This window comes from Diaporthe citri (genome assembly GCF_014595645.1).
Source record: "Diaporthe citri strain NFHF-8-4 chromosome Unknown scaffold_23, whole genome shotgun sequence".
NCBI classification, from domain to species: Eukaryota; Fungi; Ascomycota; class Sordariomycetes; order Diaporthales; family Diaporthaceae; genus Diaporthe; species Diaporthe citri.
The window spans coordinates 131389-150723 of NW_025064868.1; the positions used below are offsets into that span (position 1 = coordinate 131389).

Here is a 19335-nt window from a genome sequence, read left to right on the forward strand (position 1 = left end):
GGGCGCCGTGCTGCTGGTAGGAGCTCTTTCTGATCCTCAGGGTGTGTGGAGGTGCTGTATAAGAGCGTTGAAAGAGTAGCGAGGTCATATATATGGGGCCTGGATGGGGTCGCGACCCAAATGCAGGTCGTGCATGGGCGCCTTGCTGATTAGGCGGCAGTTGACAATTGACAGGCTTGGAATTTTAGGCGCCAAATGTGCCAGATGGAGTGGAAGCCACCGGGGGCGGAAGGCTGGGGCTGTTGTATGCGCGGTTGGGTGTGGTGGTGTCTGAGGTGGCTGCGCTCCCTTTGTACTTGGGCAGACTCGAGGAACGGGTTGGGCGTGCGGCGTGACGTTTTACGCTCGAGGAGGGTTGAGCTGTCAGATAGACTAGAAGACTAGATCTGGGGGTCCTCGCAAACTGAGGCGGGTGGAGAAGCCGTGAAGTGCAGCTTATCTGTTGGAAGTGGAGCTTTTGAAGGATGCAGGCGAGTGCTTTGGTTCATGTGGGCGTGAGTAAGGAGACGTGGGAGCATTTACGGTATATGAAGGCCGGCGTGGGGAGTACAAGGGCATTGTACATTTGTAACGATGTACTGTAGCCTCTCTGCGTCTCTGCCTCTCGCTGCAGGGGATGGAGCTGGGAAATGGACCGAGACCGAGGAACTACCACGCGCGCTGGAGAGGAAACGAGCGACAGGCCGCGTGCTGGTGCGGACAGGGAGCTGCAGGCAGGGTGACGGAAGCACAGCAGCCCATCCAGTCCCGTCCAGTCCCATCTTGTCGTTAGCCCACAGGTGGGAGAGAACGTACCACGGTAGAAGCCGGCGACATGGTCCTACCTTGTTGCAGCTGCGCAAGACGGGCGGTTGCGGGAGCACGCGCTGTCGGCCAGCGGGGAGACCAGGCGGACCGCCCAGACGACCAGGTGCTTTGGATGGCCTGGTATCCCGGGGCTGTCTGAAGAGTTTCTACTTGGTACATGCACAGCAGAGCTGGCCGCAGCAGAAAGCGAAAGCGCTGTACGATTGATGTGCGCTCGTAGACTACTGTGTCTCGCTTCGTTTCTTCAGCGCTGGTGATTGCCACTGGGGTTGTCATCCATGCCACTTTCCTTGCCGTCGTGGGAGGATGCTGTAGCTTGCCACCACCTGTCATCCGCTCTGCTTTGGCTGCTGCCCTTTTGTACACTGAACGGCCACGTTCACAGTCTGCTGTGGCCCATGCAGCCACGTCCACATGGGCACTTGGGGTAGGGTGGCATGTACGAGGTACATGCCGGCGGCTGGCAGCGAGGTGCGGCATTGCCTGTCCAGGTGGTCTAGTAATAGCATCGTGTAGTCTAGTTGAGGAGAGAGGGTGGCCATCCAGCGAGGGATCGCCCTGTCTGCCTGTTCGGAGACCACTGCAGGCCTGACGCTGGGCCAAGGCTTTCAAGCTGGACAACAGCCGCAGCAGCGCGCGCGTGTGCACGCACTTGCACAGCCGGGGAAGAGCGACGCCTGGGTCCGTCGGCGAGGGTGTGCACCATGGGCAGGATGGCCGGCCCTGGCCTTGAGTAGCCAATGCTCCCATGGGTTTGCGAAATGCCTCATGCTTCGCAGCCCGACATAGATGAGCAATGGCGATGGCGATGGCGATTTGCATCCCACCACGCCAGAGTGAGAGGTCGGTTCGGATGGCCAGACGCGTCCATTGTCGGAGGGCGAGGCCAATATGTGTTTGCCAGGCCTGTTTCTGGGACGGATGGCTAGCTCGTAAAGGAAAAGGTTCTGCTGCAACCAGACTTTTCCGGGAGAGACGACGGGAATGGTCAGGCTTGGCCAGGGAGGGACATCTGAGATGGAGGGCAGAGCCTGAGCCTGACCAATGCGCCGAGATGTGGTGGGTTGAGGGTGAGATAGACGAGCGACACTATAATGTGTGGGGGAGGAGCCTGAGCCTGAGCCGAGACGAGACGAGACAGGACGCAGAGACGCAGAGACGCAGCTCTCCGGTACCGAATGCTGTAGCAGCTGCATGACAGATTTGGTGGAGCAGGTGTTAGTGACATCGTGACAGCCCACACTGCCCGCCCGCTCCTGCCCCTTCGTATCGTCGTCACTCCACTGCAGCCTCGACGTGGCGTGGTCCGTCAAGCAACAGTTTGAGGGGTCGACTAATACGGTAACCCTGGAACCCTGGAACTGCCACACGTACAGTAAGCGTGCACTGCACCTGGACATGCCATAGTGAGGCAATTGCGCATTCTTCATCATTGATCAGTAATAAGGCAGAGGAAGGAATGGAACGGACTGGCAGTGTAGTGTCCGGCCACAGGCCAAGAAGGCGCTAGAATATTGCCCGGCAGCAGCAGCAGGTCAGCCACGCCTGCCACGACCTTTGCACCCTTTCCAGCCTTTGAGGTTGGCACCTTTCCCGTGCCTTCCCTTGCCGCCGCCCTATCGTGGCTTCCTCCCGGCCTACCTAGCCTACCACGGTACGCTTGTTGGTATCCTGAATACCACGTCACCCGCACTCGATCGTCGATGTCGACAACCGCCCAGTAGCAGCCGGTGGCCTGGCGAGATCTTCTAGATTCCAGACCTCGGGATCTGCTCGTTCTATTTGCTTTTGCTCGCCAACTATCCATTTCATCTACGTGCCACTAGCAGTCTGGCTTCAGTCGTTTCTCCCCGGATTGTCTCCCGGAGGTGCTTGACATCTGCAGTACCCCTGAGCATGACTGCAACTGTCTGCCACACCAAAGCCGCTCTGCATCTTGTTGTGATCAATGTCGAACTTCGGACATCGTTGAAACGGTTCCCGCTCACGCACCGCATAATCTTCCACCGCAGGTCTTTGCAGATTACATGACTTGATTCCAATGGCCTTCTGGAACCAGCCGTGCAGCCCTTGCTACTGCTGCTGCACCAAGACCACGGGACCAGAGGCCCTCGCCAATCATGCCCCCTCGCGCGCTTCCGGCTAACTGTGTGACCGACAAACCCAACCTGTGCCCTCGCCCAGCAGGCCGCTTCCCTCCGCCAGACTGCCTCTCTGGAGTCTACCTGCCCGTCGGCAAACCTTGCTTGCGACGGCCCACGACGGCGACGCCCGTGCAATCCACCTTCTGGTCGCTCACACGCTGGCGGAAAGTACGGCAACTCTGTTGAACTCTTCTACATCATTTCAACGCCCACAATGACGTCCGCCGTCTAACCATTGCAACTCAAGTCCCGGATCTATCGTCAACTTGTGGCATCTCCACTGGCAGCTGCTCCATTTCCGTTCCCTAGGCTTCTGCGGCGAAGGCGGCTACAGGACTTGATGCCAGGCCGGGAGAGGCCTTCCGGCGAACGCGACAGGACGCCTTCGCCTACTGTGGCCCGGTCCCTTGTTTGACCACTCTACTCGGTTTGATGAACAGCGAGCCGGCCATACTCGTTGATACTCGTCGGTGCCCAACGAAACTATTTACCCATGTTCAAACGAGCACCTCCAGCCGCGATGCCCGTCACTGGCCGGGGCTGCAGCCCCTCGTGACCGGCCCATTGGTCCCTGGCAATTCTGGGGAAGCCATCCGCTCTCGAATTTCTGAACTACACCAGCGACTGGACCGTGTCTCCGACATTTACTGCGAAAAGTCTTCCGTGCCGTCTGTTCAACGGTGCCGAGAAGGTGTGTTAGCTCAGCCGACGTGCAATGGTCAAGTATACCCGAGCTTTCAACCGGTGGTGGTCAGCACCTGGAACATGTCTCACTCATCCTTCCAGCTGGTTGTCTGAAATAATATCCGGTGCAAGCGTATTACTTAAGCCGGCACCCAACTGATCTGGCGTATGGAGGCGGCCACCAAGACTCTGGGAAAACAGACCAGGACACCACACTGCTAGGCCGTCTGCAGGAATGCCCCAGCCGTCGCATGCCCTGGTCGCCTCATCCGCGCGCTCGTTGTGCCGGCACGACCTTCATCTTCCGGTGGCATCCTGTCATTTTACGCCGTGCATACGTCCACGCGTCAGACTGCTGCTTCTGGAAACATCACTTATCACACGGGCCTGCAGAAGGGTGCCCAAGGAGAGGCTTCTCCGGCATGCGTGTCTCATCTGGGGGCGATCTTCGACTATCTGTATCCGCATGCAGCTGCTGCGTATTTGCTGCGTATTTTGGCCCGTCGACCCACCCGGCCTACCGCACCTTAGAATTGTGGCAAGAGCTGAATGGTCAGTAATTCGTGCCGCAGGCGTGACAATGTCTCATCAGTCCCAGTTGCCTGGTATGGCAACGACTCCGATGCAGTTGCAGCTGCTTCGTCATATCGGCCTCAGGTTCACGGGCAATTTGTCCATGCGGGCATACAGTACATGGTGATGGCGCGAGTGCGATCCACCAATGAAAGATTGACAAACTCAATGCAGTTATGGCTTTCAACAGGTTTGCCTCAAGGCTTCCTGATCTTGGACTTCTCGAAATTGACTGGACAAATCATCCAGATTCTACCACGAGCGTGCTGCAAGCTGCCTGTCACCGTGTGACTGCCTTGACACCTGAATTCCTCATTTGTCTCACGATGCTTCAACCACCTGCTCGCAGTCATTGGCCGAAGGCGGCGGTAGGCGTCTCGTGACCCATATTGTCTTGTGAACCCCGAGGGTTTTCGATCGCAAAGTTCCCCGAGGAAGCGTCGTTGCCTTTTCCACAGCAAAGTGGTGCTGTTGGCGAAGCGAATCACTTGAAGGCCGGAGCGAGTCTCTCCATGATCAACCTCGCCTCAAGTTGCTTCATCTCGCCGCTATGACTATCAATGACCCACCAATTGTCCCGATTGGCAGAGAACTTGCGCCATTGATGCCAACATCTTAGTCGAGGCCAGACACCAATACCCTGTGAGCAACATGGATCGTCCGGACCAGGGCCGAGGAGCAATGTCGCTACACGCCCATGAGCAGACGTTTACTTCAGGCTTCATCCCTAAGTCCATGCTGTGAGACATTCACTGTTCAACAACCGTCAGACGAGGGGCTCAATGCCAACGTTACATTAGACACGGGAGAAAAGACTGAGCTGAAGCCAATGGATGGCAACGAATACCTTGATCTTGCACCACATGGCAGCAAACATGGGCACATGACCTCTCCTATCGTCTCTGTCCCGAGTCTGGACGACCATCTGCGGGCATGCAGATGTCAGCATGCGTGCATCGGGTGTGCCGCAGGTGCGGTGTTCATAGCATCTCTTCGTTTCATTATTTTCTCGTCGACTGAAGGGCTAGGGAGAGCCCATTTCTCCATCGTTTCTTCTTCCACATCTGTACTGCATTTAGCGTGCGACGTGACTTCCTCTTCCATCAGAGCCGCTTAGCTTCTGCCGTTTCACCTTCGTCTGCCGGTGCTTGTGTCTTGATATGCATCTGAGAAGAGTGGGGGAAGACGTGTTCAACATCGTGGACTTCTTGAGGAGTGTTACTTTCACTGCCTAACTCAAGTGTTCTGTCCCGCCTTCTGTGACCTGGGTATGAAGTTCGTGGTGATCTTCAAGTGTGATCCCACACAGTCTGCAGCGTCCCGCCTGGTGCTGAGTGGCCGGACTCGAAAGATCGACTTCGGAGGATTTCCGGATCATCTGCCGCTGGAAGGCCCTGACGAACTTGAAGTCGATCTTCCAGAGAAGATATCTGATCGTCGTTGCGGGACGAGGATCCCTGAATGACCATCTGCGCGTTCGTCTCTGTGGAGCAGCCATCATTCGGGGGATCAGCGCTGTCATGTCCTGCCGCACGTCATTCCGCAGTCGTGGCTCTGCTGCCGGGTTCCGAACGGGTATTGAATACGCCAGGGGGACTCTGATCTCTTGATTTTCAACTCTCTGGACTACAGCCCCAATCCAATAGTCAAGCTTCCACCGATTGCTGTACGGCTCTGCTACTGGCCCGCATCTCGAGGTGATAATGTCATTGCGGAGCACAGTATGGCGTTCGGGAAACTTCGTTCGGCCCTTGTTGTCATGTTGGACTTGAGATCTTCTCGCTTGTCTTCGTGGTTCCGAAAGTGGCTGTGCACTTGTGCTCACTGCGTTACCTTCCCCCACGTCTGTCAACCCATGGCCACACAGGTGCACACGTGCACACGGAGACAGCGGTCCCACGGTTCCACGCCGTGGTGTTTCCCGCTGTTCACAAACTGTTACTGTTGTGTTTGTGACTGCAAGAATGGCGTCCCACCTGAGGTCAAATACAGTTGGACACGGGTGGATCTTGTGTTTGTGAGCCGTCGTGTCGAAATTCCGTTGTCGTCTAGGCGGATGGCATGCGGTACAGGCCGAACTCCACGTTGTAGGTACCAGTCGGCTGGCGTATCTCCGAGGAGATGGCGTTCGGCGTTGGAATACCTGGGTCACTATGCACGATGATGATACTGCTGAGAGGCGTTTGTTGCCCCCCTGTATCGGATTGAGGACTTGTGTATAGGGTGGGCCAGGCTGGATAGTGTGTCATAAACTTGGACGGAGGTGAGCTACATCTGTCTCCCGATGCTTACATAGCGCTCTCTTTTCATACATTTGTGCCTGTATCCATTGCTTTCTCATGTGCCCCGGCCTCTGTGGGTTGACTCTGTAGAATAGACCCCATACCTGGCTACTTTTCAGCGCAATCGTCTCGACTGGTCTTGCAACGGTCGTGCGGAGGTTGGCCCCCTTTTACTATGTCTTCCACTTTTGTCGTGCCAGCAAGACTGGGCGAGTAGTCTTTTGATATTTTTTCCCACCCTGACGATAAGACACTAGACTACTGTTCTTTGTAAATAGAACGTGTACGCTGTCCCCGGGTCCCGCCCCGGAGAGGCCACTCACTATGCGCCGTGATTCAGCTGCGAAGGGTAATAAGTCCTGCACAAAATGATGACAGCAACGATCTTGAGCCCGACATTTCGGATTGAATGAGACGGCTCGAACAAGTATTTGGGTGTGAAGCATAATTCATTACTTTTGGGGCCAGTACGCCCTGCCCGGGGACCACAAACTATGGATATCGACGGAAAATAATTTTGCTCATACGCCCCCCCTCCGGGGGGGGGGGGACGGGGCGCATGTGAGAAGAGGAGCGCGCACACTATAGAAGGGGGGGCGCGGGGATGTCGAGACTCTGTTCAATACAGGAGAGCAACTATCATATTCAATTACTATAAGCGTCCCCGCCGAGCAAATCTTGATGCCGTCTTCATTGTGTTTTGCTACCATACTATGTCTGGCTCAATCCAGACTGAACCGGCTGGCATCTAGTTAATCATTGGGTGGTAGCTCGGACTCATAGCCCCCAGAAGTCCTTTCTTTACCTAGGAACACTTCTTACCTGAAGTTGTTCAAGCGTGCTCATATACTTGTCACAATTTTGAGGGGCCTGGCGGATAACTGTCGCCCTTCGACAGACCGGTTGCTGTCTCCAACGGCCACGGAAGCTGCTTGACAAGTCGGGAACATTCCAAAGGGCATGGGCTCGGTTCTATATGATTGAAACGAGCACATACTGTGGAACAGCACTAATTACTGCCAGTAATTATCTTGACACATCATATTCTACGTTACAAACGTCTATTTAGAACCCCGTGCGAGACGCTCTTCCACGAGTAGTCGCTAGTTGTTACTCCATCGCATGCCACCTGCCATCTGCTACCCTCCTCAATCTATACCGAAGCGCAGGACAGCACGGCCATGCTTCATGCCCACTTCTTCCTGCCTCATTTATTTCGTGTAACATTTATAGCGCGTGAGAAGCAAAGGGTCCCCCAAAATGAATGACTTCCCCATAAACGCCGCGTGAAGCCGCAAATCGAAAATCATCTATAACATACACCACCCTGGTGACAACGTCTACTTGAACTTGGCCAACGCAATAGCGATGCTCTGGTTATCAGAGTGAGAGATGGAGACGCTGACCTCTGACACGCCAGCCTTCTCGGCGGCGGCAGCAGCATTGCCGTGCAGCTACATCGCAGTTAGTAAAGTTCTCCGAGTCCCTGGTGATGCGGCAGGAATTGTACTTACGTGAACAGTAGGAGCACCATTCTCGTTGCTCAACACTTCAATCTCGTTCAGGGCAGCGCCACCGCCCCTGCTGGGGACGTTCAGGCTCTTGAACACAGCCTCCTTCGCGCTCCACCTGCCGGCATAAGAGCTCCTTGGCGCAGCGCTCTTCTTGCAGTAAGCAATCTCCTTGGGGGTGAAGTTGCGCTCGATGAAGGTGTCATTCTCGATGTTGAAGCTGTCGATATCTTCAATGTCGACACCAACGCTCGAGTTCTTGGTCTGTAGCTGTGATGCCAACTGGTTGACGGTGTCATACATTGTCTTCTTCTTCTCGGCAGGAATCGTCTTCTTAGACAAGTCCATGAAGTTCGAAGGGAAAGTCAGCTCGGCCGTCTTCTTGCTTTCGGTGACACGCGCATCTGGGTTGAGCAGGACGGAGCTGAGCTGCTCATCCGTGTAAGGAGCGTGGGTCTTGGCCACGAAGAGGGTGTTGTTGATCATGCCGTTGTGGAAGAAGCGGTAAGCCTTCTTCTGCCGTGCGTCCACCTTGGTGCAGTAGGCACGGTAGGTGGCCTCGTCAAGGGTGGCGAACAGGTACTTGGGGTGGATACCAATTGCCTGAGCACCCTTCTGGCCGAAACCAAAGGAGGTGACCGAGAAGGCCTTGATGCCGTCAGTCTGGATGCTGCGGCTTGGGTACACAATGTAGTCAAACTTCTCCATGACCTCGTCGACGTTGTCGGCATTGCGGTTGCCAGGCACCAGACCGGTGTTGAGCACTTGCAGGCAGCCGTTCATCATCCAAGCGCCCGCAGCACCCTTGGGGTGACCGGTGAGGTACTTCTGGAAGATACCGAGCACGGCGTTACCCTTCTTGCGACCGAGGTGCTCGAGCTGTTGGCAAATGACAGAAGACTCGTTCTTGTCATTGGCCTTCGTCGAAGTACCGTGGAAAGAAGCGACACCAAGATCATCAATGGTAAGGCCCCACGTAGCCAGGGCACCACGGAGAGGAGCAATGTTAGTGTCCTGCTTCCAGAAGTTGTTTCCGAAGCTGCGGAGAACCTCCTTCTCCTGTCTCTGGGCCTCCTTCTCGATGTGGTTGACACGATCAGCAGTGTACGTCTTCTCATCGAATTCCTCGCCTTGAGACTTGATTGCCTCGACTTCCTCAGCAAGGAACTCGAGCTCATTGGCGTGCCACTGCTTGATCTGCTTCTTGCGAAGCTCGATTTGTCGCCTCCGGTACTTGATGTCGAGCAGAGGCGAGGGGAACTTGCCAGCGTTCTCGCGAGCAGTGGTCAAGACACCCTGACCAGGAGCAGGAACGGAACGACCGATCTTGTCAGAGGCAGTGGTGGTCAGAGCGAGGATACCGTGGATGGGGACACCCATATCCAAGGCAAGCTTGGCAGTCATAATGACCTGGACACCGCAACCCTGAGACTCCATGAAGCCGTTTCTGGTGGTAGTCGTGGGCCGGGACATCTCCTTGGGTGTACGGCCGTGGGCAAACTCGTCCACAGCATTGCTGGTGGCCTTCATGTTGGCGAATTCATACGATCCTTCCTCTCCGAAGTCATCAAAACCACCAACAAAGCAGACGCGAGCCTTGCCTTCCATGATGGTCTCATAGCCGATGTCAACGGACTCCACAGCTGTTGCACAAGCACCAACCGGGGTCTTGATGGGGCCAGAAGATGAGATCAGCAGCATGTTGACCCAAGCAGCCATGGTGTTGATGAAAGACTCCTGCAAGATGTCGTTCTGCAGAGGCTTGTCGAGGAAGCGGTCGCGGTGCATACCCCGGAGGGCAGCGGCGCCTCCCATACCAGAGCCGACACAGTTGCCGACCTCGGAGACGTGGACGTACTTGTAGAACTCGTAGGGATCCGTGATACCGGCCGAGATTAGAGCCTCTGCCGTCGAAACGAGGACGAACAAAGCCACAGGGTCGACTTGAGAAATGATGTCGTCGGGTACACCGTATCGCTTGGCATCCCAGCCCGTTGGAATCTGACCAGCAACGAGGCGGTCGAAACGCAGGGCCTTGGGGATCCAGAGGCCAGCGCCCTTCCTCATGCGGACTGTGTACTGGCCGCTATCAGGGATCTCAAAGATCTCGACCTTGTCGCCATGCTCGCGCTTGAACTCCTCGGCCGTCTCCTTGGAGGTCTCGAAAGGTTCAAGATCCTCCTCAATGACAACCTCGTGAAGCAGCTGCTTCTTGTTGGGGTCATATCCGCCGAACAGCTCAGGCTCAATGAGTCTGATACCAGAGTGCTCAATGATTTGCTTCTCATACTTGGCCTTGACGTCCTTGTCGTCGACAGGCTCGCCTGTCTTGGCATCGACCCATCCAGAGTAGGGCTTGCCTTTGAGAGGTCCGTTGTGGTTCTTGATGAGACCCATGATCCACGCCATCTCGATGCAGCCCTCAAGGGAGAACTGGCCATAAGCTTCCATCTCCCATCGGGTGCGCGAGTTACCCCAAGGTCCGACTTCTGCGAAACCAGTGACAACAACCACCTTCTCCAAATCAACCATGTCCTTCAGGTTGCCATTCAGAGGGGCGATGTCCTGCTTCCAGTCCGGAAGGTTGGGGAAGTCGAACTTGATGTTGGCACGTGGCTCAATGACCTTCTTCTTGTAGAGCGCCTCAGAGTCGGCACCGTTCACAGTGGCGTTCTCCAAGGCAGTCTCCTTGGTGACAGCCCTTCGGATCTCACTAGTGTCCATGATGTCCTTGCGAAGCTTGGTCATGACGTTGTTCAAATTGGGAATGAACTGGAGGCCACCGTTCAGGTCCGCCATGACGGGCTCCATTTGACACAAGTCGACGATTTGAGGCGACATCAGGCCAAGCAAGTTGAAGGCCATCTCCTGCTGGGAGAAAGTACGCACGCCCAGCTTCTCAACACCCTCAGCCACGACGTTGTTGGCCGACATGAGACCAGTGCCACGGGTCCAGCCGATAATGGCGCCACAGATGGTGAGGTACGTGCCCCAGTCCTCTGCATGCCACCGGTTGAACAGTGTCTCAAGGGCAAGCTTGGACTCAGAGTAGAGACCATCGCTGCCGAAGGTGCCGTGGTTGGGAGAAAGAGGAAGCATGACTTGCGCAGGTCGAGTCTCAAATCCGCGGGTAGCCTTCTGCGTCTTGATGCTGCCGAGCATACGCAGGAGATTGGTGAGCATGATTCGGTGGGCCAATTCGGACCTGGAGTCAATGCCGTCGATTTGGCGGCCGTTCTCAGGGATGGCAGCAAAAGGGATGACAAAGTCGAGATCCCAGCCGAGACCAGACTTTGGGTCGTAGATGTACTCGATCAAAGCCTCAACATCTTGCTTGCTGCCTTGGTTGAAGGGCACAACGACAAGTTGAGACCCACGAGCGCCGTGGCGAGCATACATGGCCTGGTAGTACTCCGTCACCTCCCGTGAGAAGCGGCTTGTGGTGACGATGACGTGAGCACCACCGCTGATCAGGCCTTGCAAGACCTCTGCTCCGATTGAGCCTGCACCGGCACCGGTCATCAGTGCGTACTTGCCAGCGTAGCTGATACCATCTCTGGCGCCACGCTCCATGCAGTCGAGGTAGACGTTGCTGAGCCTCTTGCTATACTCCCATCCATGCATTGACTTTTGCTTCAAGTGCAGGAAGGGGATGGCCTCCATCTTGCCCTTTGGCTTAGCCACCTTCTTGGCGAGCAAGCCTGGCTTGCCATCATCCTTGAGGATCTGGCTCTCGTTCATGTTGAGTGATCGGATTACATCGCTGTACAGAGTCTTGATCTCTAGTTGGGAGCCCTTGGACATCTTGTGCTGCGCCTTGATCATCTTGTACAGACGGCCGAGGTCGCCTTGAACCTTGGACCGGTTGCCATACTCGGAGATCTTGCCGCCCTCAGCCATTTGCTGAACGTAATGCTCAAGCTTCCGGCAGCTCTGCCGGGGAACTTCCTCATAGCTGAGGTTACCCCGAGCATCGATAGTGGTGTGAGGACCGGTGGGAAAGTTGACGTCCTTGTATGCAGGGTCAACTGTCAGGGCCTCCCGGCAATTCTCGAGAAGCTGTGTTGCCAGCTCTTTGGCAAGCTTGTACGTCTCGCCACGCTCTGTTGGGCAATTGTCGATATGATATTGCATGAATTCGAGGAGTGTGGGGTTCGATTTGCTCATCAGACGAATACACTGGCTCACAATCTCACGGTCGACAACCTGGAGTCGGCCGAAGATAATGTCGAAGTACATGGTCAAGGCGTCTTGCCGAGCCCAGTTCCACGACGAGTCGTATGTCCTCGCCTTGAGCGGGTTGAAAGATGGCTCGATGCCAGCGGCGTAGAAATCACCATGCTCCGCACTCCACAGATCTAACTGGGCTTGCAGAACCTTGCTCGATTTCTGTTCGTTGATGAAAGCCTTGTCTCCAGCCCGCAGGTCCAGTTTGAGGTACCGCGCGAGCAGCTCAAGCTGCTGCTTGAAGAGTGCTCTCTGGTCTTTGGTGAGGGCGTCAATGGCGGCCGGGTCCATCATCATGCCACCACCGCCGGTGGCGGGCCCGGAAGCCGCAGCAGTGGTGAGGCTGATGCCGGCATTAGAGGCATACTTCTGTGCAACATCGTCCAGGAATGCCTTTGCGTCCGACTCCGAGCCAAGACGAGATGGTGGCTCCATGGTGATTGCGAGCAGCAGCACACCATCCTGGCGGCCCGAGGCCAGCCCCCAGCGAGACTCGAGGTATTTCCTTGCTGATGTGGCGTTGAAACCACCGGGCATCTTGGAAGAAATCAAACGAGCAATCAGTGCTTGCGTCTGCTTGCCCAGGTTTCCGTCGAAAGTGGCCTGCATGGATGCACCAAGCTCGTCCAAAGGTGTGTCCTCCGGCTTCTCTGGTGTAGAGCCGAACTCCTTTCCTAGATCGCCCAGAATTTCGTTTTGTAGGGTAGACTTGCCTGCAGCGAACCAACATTAACCTCCTGGCCTCTCCGTGAGTGTAGGCATTTTTTCTGAGGACTTACCGCCAACAAGATCCTTGATAGCCTTGCTCAGAGGGATCTCGGAGAATGGCTTCTTCAGCTTCTGCGCAATCAGCGCCCGCACAATGTCCATAGCAGCAACGGGCGCGTCTGGGACTGCGGCAGCAGGGCCAGCACTAGGTGCCGGGGCAGCAGCAGCGGGCGCAGGGGCAGCCGCCGCCGCCGAGGCAGCAGGAGCAGGTGCTGATGCACCGCTTGAACTGGCTGCTGGTGTAGGCTCTGGCTCCTCCTCAATTGGATCCACATCGTAGTAGATCTCCTTCGCGTCTTTGTTGTAGCACAGAATCTGACGTTGTACTGATTTTGCAGCATCAAAGGCTTCGTACTTGGATGCGAGGGTCCTCTTGGCCATCACGCCGAGAGTATCAGCAGGACCGACCTCGACGATCCGCTCGGCAGTCTTCTCGGCGAGGAAGACATCTTGAGTTTCGATCCATCTCACGGGCGAGGCGAACTGGTATGCAAGGAGCTCAACGAGGAGCGTGTGGGCGAGCTCTTGCTCAACTTCGGGTCTCATTTTGCTGGCAGTGGGCTGGCTAACTGCGGTGTGGGAAAAGGGACGTGTCGCGCGAAGAAACAATGCTCAAGAATCGACGGCGGGTATCTTCGAAGAATTAGACTGTAAGCGAGGCAAGGCCAGGGGGGGGGGTGCGTTGGCTGATCTCGAGGAAGAGAATTCTTCGAGGCTGGCTCCGAGGGTCTTGTGTGGGTAAAGAGGGATCTGAACGCTGCCACCTGGAGGTCAGAAAGGGGGGAAGAGAGAATAAGGTAGGCAGTGTGGTGGAAGGAGGCAGGGACGGGAAGCTGTGGCCGCCGTGGGGGGTGTGGGTAATGAGGGAGGAGAAATCCAGGTCTAAAGGAAGAAGTCGACCCTCTGGTGGTGTTTAGTGATCGGAATGGGCTGGTTGGAAGGCGGCAACGGGTCAATTAACGATCGTTGTCAACAACTTACGGATTTCATGCAACCCGAATTTCCTCCTTCTGCCCGTCTTGACTTCCAGGTCACCGGACACGTCCCTCCAGGCAAAAAGTTGGTGGACGAGGTATGCGTTGTTGGGCATAGGAAGGAACAATCCTTGAAAGCGTTGGGGGTAGCCACACGGGCAGCAAAGTTCACCAGTCTCACTGCAATTACCAGCCGGCGGGAGCTTGTACCCGGTACAATGGTACTTGCTCTCTTTTTTCGTGGGTGGGAAGGGGTGGTCATGCATCCCTGTCAGCCTTGCTTGGCTTGGCCGCCCTCTCGCGCTCCAGCCTTTCTTTGGGGAGGTGGCCCCCACAGTTCTGCCCATGCAGTACAACCCCATCCGTTCCAATGCTCGCGACGACACAACAGCTTGCCAAAAACAGACCAACAGCGACCGGCCACCCACCACTGGCGACGGCGCATCGCATTACCACCCCGAGCTAGGACGGCAACGGCTACATATCTCGCAGGCGATAAGCTCGGCCAAGCCTGCTCGAGCCTTTGAGCACACACCCTTGCGTTTTGCTGAGGACCTCCCAGGCACGTCAGAGCTCTCGGCCGGCCACTCGTTGTCAACGCGTTTCGCATCCCCATCAAGATGCTCAACCCCATTTCTCCCTGCGGATGAGACCTCGAAACTCGATCCGAGGTGCTCGTATCTCCTCTACGGAGCTATGAGGCTCTCCGAGCTTCCGTCCCGGGATTCCGAAGTGGCACGATCTCTCTGGAGGCACTATATACCTGCCACTGCAACTGGGTAGTACCCATGGCCTGCTGTACTGTACCTCGTCTCGGGAGCTAGGTCCATCTTGGGAGCTTGAGCTTTATCGATACTCTATCGTTATCGACCTGCAGCAAAGCCCAGAGCTTCTGCCGCCCGCCATTGTGTCCATTCGCCCGGGACCGATCCGGCTTGGGTATGCGATGCCTTCCCAGCCGGTCTGCTTTTGCCCGATCAGCCCATGGAGCCATGCGTCTCCCGTGGTGATCACACATGCTGGTCTGCTGGAAGGTGCCGCCATGCCTTGATGCGACCCATGGACACCCAGGCAGTCCATGCGGCAGTGGATTCGACGCGGAGACAGCTTCTTCGCGGGTCACCCAGGCCGCTCTCGGAATACCCACGTATGTACGTACTTGGTACATTACAACCTGCCCATTGATCAGCCATTCCTCTGTACGGTGTACCGGAACGACACAAATCTGTCACTTCTCGTCCTGCCCGAAGATTCTCGGTCGTCAGGCCATGGTTCCCATGCACTGGGGCAGCGGGTTCGCTATAAGCTTAATTTCACCCGCTGGTCTCGGTGGGCCCATCCTTCTCTTGGATTCAGGGTCTCTCTTCTATCTGGGTAGTCCTCAGGTCTCGGTACACTGCTGGGGTAGGGCTCCGTCCTATACCGTGTCTGATGAGCACATCATACTCGTTGTCACTAGCATATGCTGATCCTTGGATAGGTGCTCTTGGATGAACACCCTCGTGCAAGCAGTGTCTTTGGAGGGACGGTCTACCGGCCAAGAATTCGTACCTCTTGCAGAATCAAAGGTACCCAGGGAGGCGAATCACACTCTTGAACACCCGGCAGAAACATAATACTATTGTTTCATAACCCCTTCCACCTTCACCACTTGGGACTTGTGGTCGCACACCTGGACTTGCTGCCCCCAGAACTACTTGCTATGACGGGCCTTACACATAACACACTGCCAGTCGCAACAGTGATTTTCCAAGGAGAGACGTAGGTCGCGAGCTGGTGACATGACCGACCTTACTGGAATGAGCTGGCCCTGTAGATCGCCTGTCTGTGTCATGCGGCGCCAAAGTCCTGAGCACATGTAGGCAGGCGGGCATGTTTATAGGCAGTGGAACAGCTCGGCGATTGTGACGTGCAGAAGGGGGCTGATGTGCATGCTTGGACTACTGCGGTCTCGCCTTACTGCTGAACTTTGAGAGCTTCGCTTCCTAGTTGATATACATAGGCCAGGGCAGCTAGTCCCCGCCGCCACGGCACCGGTGCCACAATATTTAGGGTGAAAGAGCTACTTTATTATCTTTAGTCCATGCCAGGGCAGTGGACCTAGGAAAAGCGTTGCCGTCGACCTAGGCAGTCTGTCGTAGGATTGCTGACCCGGCTAATTAAAAAGCTTACGATGGAAATTTGGGTTTCGCAGGCGCGACCGGCTGTGGGCTATTCCTGTGCCGTTATACCAGCCGACAAAAGAGAGACTGAATAGTTGCGAGCATTGCAGCATGATCTGTGAGCCGCGCGTCTGATGTTGCTCGGGAGTCAACTCGTCGAAATATGCTGAATCTGAAGGCGCCGTCGATGCATCGATTGCCCATTTCTTGCCCCTGTCCAAGGTTGCGTTGCAGCCCGTCCGTGGCCCTTCCGTCGAGCCGGGGAATTTTTTTTTTGGGATGGGGTTCACCAAGCGGTTGGACCGTTGTCGATTAAGCCATTGACGCATGTACCGGTACCTCAGTGGATGACGCGCGTGTGGAGCTCTTTCCCAGTCAGTTTAAGAGCGGCAGGCGCTCCTTCTTCAACCCTCGGAAGGCGGTGACGAGCAACTTCCCGGGCGATACGATCAATTTCTTTATATGACGAGAAGCCACGCATCGGATTTGATTTCCTTCACATAGGTATCTAAATACCTAGGTATCTTGCAATGTCTTTGTGCGTGCAGATTTGCCAGTTTGGGAACGGCAAAACAGCAACGACAGTCCGGCTGTGTTGCCGTGTTCTTCTAGAATAGACGCCCCAGGAAGGAGGGGCCCCTGGTGTTCTTTCGTGCAGAGGGCAGGCAGGAACGTGGGAAAAAAGTTCGCGTGGGGCTAGGGTCCCCCGCGACCAGTCGACCCCCCCTTGGCAAAAACGCGAGCATCCCTGCACTCAGGCAGAACAGGCAGGACAAGTTTGTTGGGAATCGAAATTGAATTCGGTGGATTGGTTCAACATACCTTACCATGCAGCCGGACTTGATTTGATGTGCTGTGTAGTGCTGCGAGGCTAGCAAGGACCAAGGGAACTGTTTTGAACGGTCGGCATTACTGATCGCCTTCCGCTTGTCCTTGAGGTTGTTGGTCGAAGCCCTGCTCAAGAGAAAGAAAAAGAAGTGACGAGCAGCAACAACATCGGCTTCGGGCACCCACCTTGCAAGCTTCTTCTCTCCTTCCCCCCCTCAATCGATAACTTTGGACCCAGGCCCCGTTCGTCCAAGTTGCAACCACCATACCTGCTCACTTGATTCATCCATCGTCGTCTCTACCATCTAGCCGTTCCTCCCTCTCCCACCACCCTCCTCTTCGGCCCCAGTTCACTGCGCCAACATCTTCGCTTCGTGTGCCTCCAGCCTTCTTTCCACTGTGTGTTCACCGCGATAGAGTTTTGCACTCGCTGCTCTTGACTGAGTATTTCGAGTATCTTCGAGACGAAGAGACACAGGAAGTTGTAAGCTGCCCTCTGCGCCGGCCTTTCTCCAAGCCGTGGGACTTGACGCTGACCGTTTCTCAAAGATATCCGTAGATCTCATAGACGATACCCCTTTTTCACCATGTACGGCACGGGTACTGGCGCCCAGACGGGCGTGTCGACCCCTCGGTCTTCCGCCTCTCTCCGACCTCTGACCGTGTCCCACGGCACTCTCGAAACCTCTTTCCTCATCCCTACAAGCCTCCACTTCCACGCCCTCCAACTAAAAGACCGCTTCAGTGCGAGTCTTCCACCACCAACCGACGAGCTCGCGCAAGATGACGAGCCATCTTCCACGCCTGAGCTGGTGGCCAGGTACATGGGTTTCATTGCTGAAGAGGTCGAAAAAGGGCGAAGATGACTCTCAGGGCTCTTACGAGGATGTGCTCAAGTTGATTCTCAACGAATTCGAGCGGGCCTTCCTCCGCGGCAACGATGTCCACGCATTGGTTGCAACTCTGCCTGGCATCGACGCGTCCGAGGTCCTCCGCAGCTACTACGCCTCAACGCCCCACCAGTCTGCTCTCTTCCGCGCATCTGAGGAAGGGGATGCCTCGGGCCTTCCTCCGCGGCAACGATGTCCACGCATTGGTTGCAACTCTGCCTGGCATCGACGCAAAGAAGTCCGAGGTCCTCCGCAGCTACTACGCCTCAAGGTCGGTGCTGAACAGGGCTGTCCGCCCCCACCAGTCTGCTCTCTTCCGCGCATCTGAGGAAGGGGATGCCTCCATCTATAACATTTTTGGTGGCCAGGGCAACATCGAGGAGTATTTCGAGGAGCTGCGGGAGCTGTGGCAAACCTACCCATCCTTCGTTGGGGACCTCATCTTGACCGCTGCCGAGCAGCTGCAAACTCTGGCTAACAACCCATCGGCCGAGAAGCTGTTCACTAAGGGTCTGGACATCATGAACTGGCTGCAAAATCCAGAAGCCACCCCGGATGTGGAATACCTGATCACCGCTCCTGTGAGCTTCCCACTGATCGGACTTGTGCAGCTGGCGCATTACGAGGTCACCTGCAAGGCCCTCGGAATCCACCCAGGCACGCTGAGGGAACGAATTAGTGGTACGACTGGTCACTCTCAAGGTGTTGTGATGGCAGCTGCCACTGCCGCGGCCGACTCTTGGGAGACTTGGCCAGAAATCGTCAAGTCTTCCCTCTCGATCCTTTTCTGGATCGGTGCTCGCAGCCAGCAGACTTTTCCTCGGACTTCCATGACTCCTTCGGTGCTGCAGGACTCGATCGAGAACGGCGAGGGGACTCCCACGCCCATGCTGAGCATTCGTGACCTCTCGCAAGATCAGGTCCAAACGCACATCGACGCAACCAACAAGTACCTGCCCGCCGACCGACACATCGCCATTTCACTCATCAACAGCCCGCGCAACATGGTCGTGACCGGACCTCCCATGTCCTTGTACGGTCTCAACTTGCAGCTCCGGAAAGTCAAGGCACCTACGGGTCTTGACCAAACACGGATTCCGCACACGCAGCGGAAAGTCCGATTTGTCAATCGATTCCTGCCGATTACTGCTCCTTTCCACAGCAAGTACCTCGCTGAGGCGACGTCTCTGATCGATGAAGACCTCAAGAACATCAAGATCGATGCTGAGTCGCTTGCCATCCCCGTTTACGACACCAACACTGGGAAGGACATCCGCGAGGAAGTCAAGGGCTCACTCGCGACAACCGGAACTGGGAGAGGCGACAATTTCGAGAACGCGACCCGGCGGGGGGGCGTCCTGGATTTCGCCCAGGTGGTGTTTCCGGCCTCTCGGCATCCTCACCAGCCGTAACAAGGAAGGCACCGGTGTCCGCGTCATTCTCGCTGGCACCGTCAGCGGATCAGCCAACGATGTCGGTTACAAA

At 56.0% G+C, this 19335-nt stretch overlaps 2 protein-coding genes across 2 annotated transcripts; one reads left to right on the top strand and one right to left on the bottom strand.

Annotated features, from left to right (window-relative positions):
- Positions 1-7830: 7830 nt before the first annotated feature.
- INS49_007584 (uncharacterized protein) lies at positions 7831-13542 on the bottom strand (the record flags this gene model as incomplete). The annotated part of the gene is made up of 3 exons (XM_043168347.1): positions 7831-7944; positions 8005-12941; positions 13008-13542. 3 exons carry the CDS (start codon positions 13540-13542, stop codon positions 7831-7833), a joined length of 5586 nt encoding a protein of 1861 aa, XP_043016806.1.
- A 4005-nt stretch (positions 13543-17547) lies between these two features.
- On the top strand, positions 17548-19327 carry INS49_007585 (uncharacterized protein; the record flags this gene model as incomplete). The annotated part of the gene is made up of 4 exons (XM_043168348.1): positions 17548-17772; positions 17816-17947; positions 18012-19223; positions 19267-19327. Coding segments are annotated over 4 exons (1630 nt in total), but the record flags the coding sequence as incomplete, so codon positions are not given.
- Between the last annotated feature and the right edge of the window lie 8 nt (positions 19328-19335).